Here is a 10,904-nt window from a genome sequence, read left to right on the forward strand (position 1 = left end):
CTCTCATTTTTAAGTCTTCCTTGACTGTAACTGGGGAGCCTGTTAATATGAAAATCTCTTGCCCAGTTCTTTATACATTCTTCCTCAAAGTGTGCTGTCTCTAATGATTTCCTTCTGTCTTTTTAGATGCCTACACAGAAGATGACCTCATGCTCTATTGGAAAAAAGGGAATGATTCCTTAAAGACAGATGAGAGGATCTCCTTGTCCCAGTTCCTGATACAAGAATTCCATACTACCACCAAGCTTGCCTTTTACAGCAGCACAGGCAAGCCTGTTGGAGGGAGGCCTGAGGATGTGGGCTGGATTTTGCTTTGCTTTTTATTATAATTAAAGCTTTTGGCTCACACAGCTAGCCAGTCTTTCTATGATACCTGGATTCCTAGAAGTGTCTAACGGTTCTCAAAGAGGCAGCATCATACAATGAAAAGAGTACTTACTACCTAGGATCCAGGAAATCTGCATCCAATTTTTGTCTCTGTCCAGTCAACTGGGTGACCGTGGACAAATCATTTTACTTCTCTGGCCCTTAGTTTCTACATATGTGAAATAAAAGGGCTGTATGTGATGCTCCCTAAGGTCTCTTTCCAATGCAAAAAGACTATGAGTCCAAGTTCTCAGGAGCTATAGGATTTTGAAGCCAAAAGTGAGAATCCTAAAGAGATGGGTAATTAAGCTGAGGGGATTTGGACATTCTCTTTGCCCAGCAGGCAGACTGTCATGACCTTTATCAACTGCAGCCTCAGTTTTGCCTTTGGTACCATATATACTCTACTAACTTAGGATGGCAGAACAGAGAAACCACAAAAAGTACTGGCTATAGTGCCTGCTAGGAGGAAGGCTAAGGCTGGTGGATCACTTGAGCTCAGGAGTTCTGAGTTGCAGTAGGGCTAAAGCTGAGTAGTATCTACATTAAGTCTGGTACCAATATGGTGAACCCTCAGGAGAAGCAGGAGGCTCCCAAGCCATCTAAGGAGAGGCAAACTGACCAGAGTAAGAAATGGAATGGATCAAAGTTCCTGTGCTGATTAGCAGTGGGATAAGGTCTTTAAGTGGCTGATGCACTTACAGCCTAAGACAGGGAAACCTAGTTTCTTTGAGAAAGAGAGAGATAGATTTAAAGTTTGTAAAGTGATATGTATGTGTCACACACACACACTGTACATACTATATATACATATACATCATATATATATATATATATATATATATATATATATACACACACACACACACATACAATTTCTATGTATATACACACACACATAACATTTTATTTGATACTCACAACTCTGTGGGGTAGATTATTAGAATTTTTTTATTATATATTATTCCCATTTTTCAGATAAGGAAAACTGAGGCAAGCAGAGGTTAAATGAGTTACCCAGGGTTACACAGCTAGTAAGTATCTGAGGAGGATTTAAACTCCAGTCTGCTCAGTCAGAGGCTCCACCACCTTGCAGAGTAATATTCACTCGATCATTTCCTTACTGTATCTCATTCACTCTTATTATCTTCATTCATAATTCTTTAATATTACAAATACAAGATGAATTTATAAACATATAGATGAACCTACAAATGTCTACTTTGCAATTAAATGCAGCGCAACAATTGAATTAAAAACATTTTTTTCTCAAAAAGTAAGTGGATCTCATGGGGTTCAGTGCCCAAAAAAACATACACTTGATCTTAAGTATTATTCTGGGTGTTCACCTGTGTGGTGTGGTTAATTATAAAACTTCTTTCTCTACCTGAGTCTTCTTCACTCCTCCTTCCAGAAATATGATAAAGTGTCAGTTACATTTATGTGGGGTGCCTGGGGGGAAAGTGTTTGAAATATTGTATGCTCTCTTTTTTTCCCCTCTGTCACGTAGGGTGGTACAACCGCTTGTACATTAACTTCACTTTACGTCGTCACATCTTCTTTTTCTTGCTCCAAACCTATTTCCCCGCTACTTTGATGGTCATGCTATCCTGGGTGTCATTCTGGATTGATCGTAGAGCTGTGCCTGCCAGAGTTCCATTAGGTAAGGATATCTCAACTACAATCCAGGCATTAAACAATATAAATAATTGTTTTAGGATCCACTTAGTCCTTAAAAAGCTTCCCCAAACAAATATTTATAGGAGCTCTCTTTGTGGTGGCAAAAAACTAGAAATTGTGGTGATGCCCATCAGTTGGAGAATGGCTGAACAAGTTGGGGTATATGATCATGATGGAATACTCTTGTGAAATGATGAGCTCAATGATCTTAGAAAAACATGGATAGACTTGCATGGAATATTGAAGAGAGAAATGAGCAGAACCAAGAGAGCTTTGTATATAGTAACTAATATTGTTTTAAGAACAACTTTGAGCAATTAACTCATTTTGACTATTATAAATACTCAAATTAACTACAGAGAACCTGTGAAGGAAGACATTATCTGCATCCAGAGAAAGAACTGCTAAATAGAAGGATGTATAGAATGGTTTTACACACACACACACACACACACACACACACACACACACACACGCGTTTATGTTTAATGGTAACCATCTCTAAGGTGGGAGGGAAGAAAAAAAGTTAAAAAAAGAAAAAAAAAATTTATTCTGTATTTAAAAGGAATAACAAGTTACACATGATAGGTTTGCAGTTTCATTTATAATCTTTTTTTTCTATTCTACTATGTTATGGAAATACCTGTTTTATTTCTTACTTTCAGAATTAAAAAAAAAAACCTTCCCCTTTATAACATTTCATATTGCAAGGTTGGAAAGACTCTTAACTCATAGGTAAAATTCCATGAAAATGACTGTCATTTTCAAGAAAGTTTCTGCATGGCAAAGCCGTTTTTATGACCACATATGAACTACATAAACAGTGCTTCATTCATCTGACTATAAAAGAATAATAAAATCTCAGAGTTGAAAGGTACCTCAGCGGTCATCTAGTCCAACCCAGGCAAGTGTTTGGCAAGTAGTCCTTCAACATCTACTTGAAGATTTTCCAGAGGTGGGAGGACACACTACCTCCTCCATTTTTGATCAGTTCTAATATTTAGGAAGTTTTTCCATGATATCAAGCCTAAATTTGTCTATTTGCAACTTTCTTTCTCTTTTGGAGGCAATCAGGGTTAATGACTTGCCAGGGTCACACAGCTAGTAAGTGTCTGAGGCTACATTTGAACTCAGGTCCTCCTGCCTCCAGGTCCAGAGCTCTATTCACTGTGCCACCTAGCAGCCCCTATTTGCAACTTTCACCCATGGCCCCTAGCTCTGCCTTTGGGGGCTAAGCAGAGTAAGTCCAATCCTTCTTCCCCATGACAGCCTTTCAAATACTTAAGGGCAAACATATTTTACAATAAGATGAAATTTAATTTAAAAAATGTAAAAAAAAATTAGGGGTTCAAAATCAGCTCCAAAAATTCAAGGAAGGGAGGCAGTATTAGATAACCGGTCTTTTATTTTTCCTAAAATTTTTTTAGTGGATTACAGGTCCGATGTATGTCAACAATAAGATGTGGTAGCCAAAAAAACCTGAGGTATGTATAGTGGCCATAAAGAAGGTGAAAACTCCATAGTCCTGCAGTCAAATCACGTATGAAGTACTGTGATTAGTTTTGGGTACTACATTATATGAAGGACAATGAAAAGCTGAAGAGAGTCCAGCAAAAGATAACCAACATGGGGAAGGGCCATATGAGGACAGGAAAAACTGCAGAAAAGCAGAAATATTATGTATACTCTTTACTGATTATAACTCAATAAAAATTATATTAAAGGGCCATTTTAAAAAACATTTATGGTTAGGGTCAACTGAATACTAACAATCCTAAAGCACTGGTGAGTCAAAGAACAAATTGCAGAAATGAAAGATAATTTCATTTAAAATAATGACAACAATGAGACAATATTGCAAAATTTTGGAGATGTAGCCAAAGTAGTTCTTGGAGAAATTTAATTTTTTTAAAAAAGAGAAAGAACAAATCCATTTATTGAGAATGCAACTGAAAATGCTGGAAAACCAACATATCTTTAAAATCCCAATTAAACACTAAATTAGAAGTCCTAAAAATCAAGGAAGAAATTGATGAAACCTCGAACAAAAAAGTCACTGAATTCATACATAAATCTAGAAGGTGATTCTTTGAAGAAAAAATTGATAAACCATTTACTAATTTGATTAAAAAGAGAACCAAATTGCCAGTATCAAAAATAAAAGAGGAGAATTCACAACAAATGAAGACAAAATAAAGGACACTATTAGAAACTCTTTTGCTCAACTGTATGCCAAAAAAAAATCACAATTTAAATGAAATAAATGACTACTTAATTTCAAATGAAGTAACTGAATAAGTATACAAGAACTTCCAAAGAATAAACAGTGAGTTAGGAGTATAGAGAATAAAAAGTGGAGGTAAATAAACAATTGATTATCCTAACAATGAACGTGACTGGGATAAGCTCAGCCATAAAAGAGAAGAGGTTGACAGAATTGATCAAAAAAGCAAAATCCTACAATATGTTATTTACAAGAAACAAGTTTGAAACATAAAGACTTATACAGAGTTAAATTAAGGTGTTTAAAGCAAAATACATTGTCTCAGCTTGACACAAAAAAGGAGGAGAGGCAATTATGAAGTCAGACAAGGCAACAGCAAAAATTGACTTAGAAATAAAGAGGGAAACTACATTTTGCTGAAAGATAACAGATTAATTTCAGTGTTTAACATGTATGTATCCTATGGTTTATCTTCTAAATATTTAAGGAAAAACTAAATGAATTATAGGGAGAAATAGATAATAAAACTCTAATATTGGGAGAAGCTCAACTTATCCTAATCTGCTCTAGATATATTTTGCCAAAAAATTAAAAAGGGCATTTCTCAAGGGAAGAAACTCAGGCTATTTATAGCCATATGAAAAAGTCACTACTAATTAGAGGAATTCAAGTTAAAGACAATTTGGAATTAAATATAAAAAATTACTGAACAAGACATGTCCTTTGACCCAGCTATAACATTGCTAGGTCTATACCCAAAAGAAATCAAAGAAAGAAAAAAGGTCTACATATACGAAAATATTTATGGCAGCTTTTTTGCAGTAGCAAAAAAAATAAAAAAGCTAGGAACTAAGGGGATAACTAATCGAGGAATAAGTTGTCAAATGAAAGTGATGGAGTATTATTATGCCGTAAGAAATGAAGAAATAGATAATTTCAAAAAGACATATGAACTGATATAGAATGAAGTAAACAGGACCAGATGAAGAATTTATATATCAATGTTATAATAATGGACAATTATGAAGACTTTTATAAACTGATAAAGAATTAAATGAGAACCAGGAGAACAATTTATATAATGATAACAAAAACAAAACTGAAAAAGGTAAGATGATTCCAGTACGGTGAAATATATTATCCATGACATATGGATTTATATAATGGTGATGTAAATTTGAAGATCTCCATCCATTAATAGGCCCATGTGACCTACTTACATCACAGGAAGCCTAAGTCACATGTGGTAGGAGGAGCTTGCTGAACAAGAGCAACAGAAGAGGGTGGAGCACGAAATGCTCAGAGCAGTTAGAGCTGAGGGAGAGAGAGGAGGCATGCTAACTGTGCTGTGAGTGTGTTTGTAGGAAGGCCTTGGCAGCGGGGCAGAAGGCTATTGGGATGGTAAGGCTCCATGCTGTGATATTGTGTTTTAAGTTCCTTGCTGTTATGATGAAGTAGGCTTATTGGTTTTGGGATTTGGTTCTTTGGTGTCTGAATAAATGTTTTACTTCTACCTTCTGTATGGAGAGCCTCTTATATTTTGCAATACAGAACTACACAGGCATGTTCCCAATTGTCATTGATGTTGCGATTATTGGGTTGTTGATACAATTTAGAAGGTAGAATTTATATTATAATGTATGTATACAAATATATAATATATGTATATATGTATATACATATGTATGTGTATATATGCATATATACACTCATGTGTGTTTTATATATATGTTATACACACACATACATTTTATATACAGCCATTGAAGGAATTTGTTTTGTTTGACTATGCTTATTTACTACAAGAAATGTTTTTCCTTTCTTTTTTCTTCCTACTGGGTGGTCTAGGAAGGAGAGAAAATAGATTTGGTATTTTTTTAATGGGGGGGTGAAACAGTTGTGGAATATTATATGCACTTTTAGATGGGGTCACTATATTATGCTGTCATTGAGTTGTTCCAGTCGTGTCCTCTATAAGTTTTGCTTAATTGCTTTAACTTTGTTAAAAGAGACATCTCAGGGAGTGAGGATAATCTGTAAATGTTTGTAATGTAAAAACAAAATACATTCAATAAAACTTTGAGAGGAAAAGAAGAATGGGGGGCATGATGATTTTTGATAACTGTATTTCAATATAATTTATTTCCTTTATAATTCTATGGATTTTATTTTATACATTGTATGACTGTAGAAAAATCATTAATACTCTCTGGGCCTCCATTTCATGTCCTTTTAAGATTCATGTAATAGCCACTCATTATAAGAGAGAGCCTGCCTTAGTACTATTTGCATGGAAGGTAGGGAGAGGACCTTTGGCCTGCCATCAACTAACAACTATACTTCAAGACCACTTGTAGCTAACCACTCTAAGGGAGGGCTGACTGGGGAACAGGGCAACCAGAATATACGCCATCTTGGAGTGGGGGGAGGGTAGAAATGGGGAGAAAATTTGTAATTCAAACTCTTGTGAAAATCAATGCTGAAAACTAAATATGTTAAATAAATTTAAAAAAAAGAAAAAAAAAACCCCAAACCCCACCTGTTGTTTGTATAGGCATAGGTGCATAGATGGTAGTGGGCATACCACCAAGATATAACAACCCTGATGGAGAGACCTCTAAGGATCACCCCATTTCCTTCTGATTCTACATTTGCCAAGCAGATGTTCTCATCTTAATTTAATGAATTTTAAAATTAATTTCATTTCCAGATGAATTTTTACTGGGGACTTGCTGCCTGCTGGGCAGCAGTTGTACTATAGTGTGAACTGATACAATACAAATAAATCAACATTTCTGGTTTAGAAATCAGTTTCCTTTTATGTCTGGCTATTGTGATTCCCTTGGTGAGGGAGAAGCGAGGACTGAATTCCTAGATGCACAGTGCTGCTGAAGCCATCTCTGCAGCATAGACGACAGTTTCAAGTTAGAGGGTCAGGAGGCAGCAGCAGCAGCAACAACAATCAAGCAACAAATATTCAAGAGAACAATGATATTATTGGTGCTAAAGGACAGAGCAGCAAAATTAAAAGTCAAGTATTGTTCTGGTCCATGAGTCCTTCACCTTGGACTGTACCAAAGCTGTGAGCTGATAGGAACATACGGCCAGGGAATGTTGCTTGTAGAGTCATTTTCCTTGATGGAGGGATATTTATGGAAATAAATATTTTTGAAGTCCAGCAGAAGTCATTATAGAGTTAGTTCGGATAATTAGGATAATTTTTTTCCATACTTCCTGTCTTCCTGGTGGCCCGATGGTTAAAGCACTGGGCCTAGGCAGGAAGACCTGAGTTCAAATCTGGCTTTAGATGCTTACTAGCTGTATGAGCCTGGGCAAGTCACTGATCCCTGTTTGCCTCAGTCTTCTCATCTGTAAAATGAGCTGGAGAAGGAAATGGCAAACTACTTTAATATCTCTGCCAAGAAAACCTCAAATGAGGTCATGAAAAGTCAGAGATGACTGAAACTACTGAACAAACGAGGCTTGGCAGCCCAGGCCTTGCAAGAACGGATATTATGACATTTATAAAGTACCTCAAAGTTTAGAATCATAGATTTAGAGCTGGAATGGACCTTAGAAGTCATCTAATCTAACCTCTTAATTTTACAAATAAAGCCCAGGGAGTTTGGGCAGCATAGTGAGTAGAGCACTACCTCTAGAATCAGGAAGATTTGAGTTCAAATATGACCTCGGATACTTACTAGCTGTGTAACCCTAGGAGAATCATAATCACAGCCTCAGTTTCCTCCACTGTAAAGTGGGGAAAATAACACCTACTTCTTAGGGATGTTATGAGATCAAATGAGACAATATTTGTAAAGCACTTTGCAAACCTTAAAATGCTAGCTATTATTGAGTGACTTGCTGAAGGTCGTATGGGTAGGGAGTTGCAAAGAAGGATTTAAACCCAGGTCTCCTGACTCCAAATCCAGAGTTCTTTCCACCATGATACCTCTACTCACCAGCTTTATCTACTTTCTCACAAATAAATTACTGTTGTCAAAATTCCTGGAATTCTTTACTGAGGGCTCAACCACATAACACAAAAGGGGATTTTTTTTTTTAAGTAGAAACTTAAGACAGATGAGAAGCAGCAAAGAACTAATGAAAACTCTGACAATGCAAATTGAGCTTTCCTTGGTTCATAGTCTTAAAGTACAATGGTGTGTTTCCAGGTATCACAACTGTCCTCACCATGTCTACAATCATCACTGGTGTTAATGCCTCCATGCCCCGAGTCTCCTACATCAAGGCCGTGGACATCTACCTGTGGGTCAGCTTTGTGTTTGTGTTCCTCTCTGTGCTGGAGTACGCCGCAGTGAACTACCTGACCACGGTACAGGAGAGGAAGGAGAGGGAGCTTCGAGACAAGGTGATGTCATTGTGTAATTAAAGTTTGGGGCTTGTGATTGGCAATCAAATCTCACATTTTCTCTCATACTTTGACCCAGTGGTTTTCAAAGCGTGATCTAAAGACCCCAGGGGTCTACAAGACCCTTTCAAAGTAAAAACTATTTTCATCATAATACCAAGATGCTATTTGCCTACTAAAATACTCTCCCTTTTCCTACATATCTTCATGAGGCTGAATTTCTTCATATACTTTAACTAAAACAAGCTACGACAACAGATTGAATACAGAAGTAGATATGAGAATTTAGCTGTTGATAGAGCCAGATATTACAGACATTTGCAAAAATACATTTTAAATGCCACCCTTCTCACTAATTTTTTTTTGTTTTGGAAAATAATTTCATAAAAAGTTATTTGTGTTAATATGTAATGGATTTGTTATTGTTACTTTAAAATTAATAAATGATTATTCTTTAAAATATCAGTTTTAGTGTCTAATATGGTAAATATATATATGTATTATAAATATATATATACATACGTATATATGTATATATATACATACATATATATGTATGTATATATATACACACATATATCACATAAACATAAGGTGTGGTGTCTCTGTGATCTGGAAAATCTGGATAAAATTTTTTGGCCTTCCCTTCACACCAGAGATGTCTGATTTATTATGGCATTAAAAGATAAAACATGTTGATATCATACAATACTATACATATCATAAAATACTATACATATATTTTTACGCATTTCTGAGTTTCTAAATTTTTTTCTGTCACCTGCCTGCCTTTCTGTGTCGTCTGTGGCTTCCACAAAATTCCTCAAAAATTCCCATTTAACTTTTTATACCAACCAGTGGTATATCAAAACTACCATGGGGAAAGTTGTGATGCAGAACGGATAACTGTACTAGAACATCCTACATGGTCACTGAAAGGCCTGTGTCACCACCAATATTGGTGCTAGCTTGGTGGTGTCTACCTACCACCTTGTGTTTTTGCCTACTGAATCAGTTGCTAAGGGAATGATAAGGGTTGGGAAACATCACCATGGCTGCAGTAGGCACCATGTTTGGGATCACTTCTTGTGCCACTGCTCAGCTCCAAAAGAAACTTGGTTTATTCAGAGTGCCACCCTGATAAAGATGGGAAAACCAAACATTTGGTAGACGGTTAGTGGGTCCTAACTCTAGCCAACAATGCCTTTCTTTATCCTAATCTGATGTTAAGTGTGTGTGTGTAGAGGGAAATGCAACATTCTTTATTGTGGAAATGCTAATTTTGGACTGTCTCTAAGGCTAGCCACGCTGAATTAGTTTTTCCTGTTGGTCTTTTGCTGTGTTCACAGCTTCCCTGTACTTGTGGTATACCTCAGCCCAGGGCCATGATGATGGATAGCAGCTACAGTGATGGAGAGGTGAACGATCTAGGAAGTTATGTGTCAGACCATGGAGATAAGCAAGACCGGATGATGGTACAGCTGGCTCTGGGTTCTGAGAGGAATGCAATAAGGAGGAAAAGCCAACGGAGTTATGTGGGCATGCGAATTGACACCCATGCCATCGATAAGTACTCCCGGATAATATTCCCAGCTGCGTACATCTTATTTAACTTAATATACTGGTCTATTTTTTCATAAATGTTAGTCATTCTCAAAGTTTCCCTGTTCTACACAGTAGGTACTCCAAAAACAATGACATAAGATAATTAACCTAAAAAGAAAATGGTGGGAAAGTATTTCATTCAGTGCTATGGATAGGATAAAAAGAACCCAGAGCTCACTTCTATTTTCACCCATTTCCCATGTGTGGCACTAATGTCATATTAAGCAATCATTAAGTCAAATCACATGTATCAGACACTGACTGTATGGACACTATACTATTATAATAGTACATATACCCAATGGCATCTGATGGTAGTAACATAATTAGCCTGAAAAAAAAAAACCATGGTACTGTGATGTGGGTTTATTTATTTTTGGTTCTGCTAAAATTCTTGTTTTTCTGCAGTCCATTTTCACTTGAGCCCTGTAACTCTACGTCCTTGCTTATTTTTACAAATACTGCTTAATTCAAATAAATGTTTTTATATTCTTTAAAATGAGTAGTGATATCTAAAATGCATTAATGTGGGTCCTAAGTACCCCTGAAGCTCAATTTTAACCAAGGGAGGGTCTTTTGATACTGATTTATAGTGGTGTACTATGGTTTGTTCTTTCTGTTATCTTGGAATCCTAAGTCATTGTCATTGAAAGATAT

At 36.3% G+C, this 10,904-nt stretch overlaps 1 protein-coding gene across 1 annotated transcript in view; it reads left to right on the plus strand.

Annotated features, from left to right (window-relative positions):
- LOC118856351 (gamma-aminobutyric acid receptor subunit rho-1) overlaps nucleotides 1–10,282 on the plus strand; it is a 42,542-nt gene extending 32,260 nt beyond the window's left edge. Inside the window, exons 5-8 of the mRNA XM_036766628.1 lie at nucleotides 127–267; nucleotides 1,877–2,029; nucleotides 8,446–8,642; nucleotides 9,992–10,282. Of these exons, the coding sequence (XP_036622523.1) occupies nucleotides 127–267; nucleotides 1,877–2,029; nucleotides 8,446–8,642; nucleotides 9,992–10,282 (782 nt within the window). The remainder of the gene's footprint in view (nucleotides 1–126; nucleotides 268–1,876; nucleotides 2,030–8,445; nucleotides 8,643–9,991) is intronic.
- The last annotated feature ends 622 nt before the right edge of the window (nucleotides 10,283–10,904 follow it).

The sequence above is a fragment of the Trichosurus vulpecula genome, chromosome 7 (genome assembly GCF_011100635.1).
Source record: "Trichosurus vulpecula isolate mTriVul1 chromosome 7, mTriVul1.pri, whole genome shotgun sequence".
NCBI classification, from domain to species: domain Eukaryota; kingdom Metazoa; phylum Chordata; class Mammalia; order Diprotodontia; family Phalangeridae; genus Trichosurus; species Trichosurus vulpecula.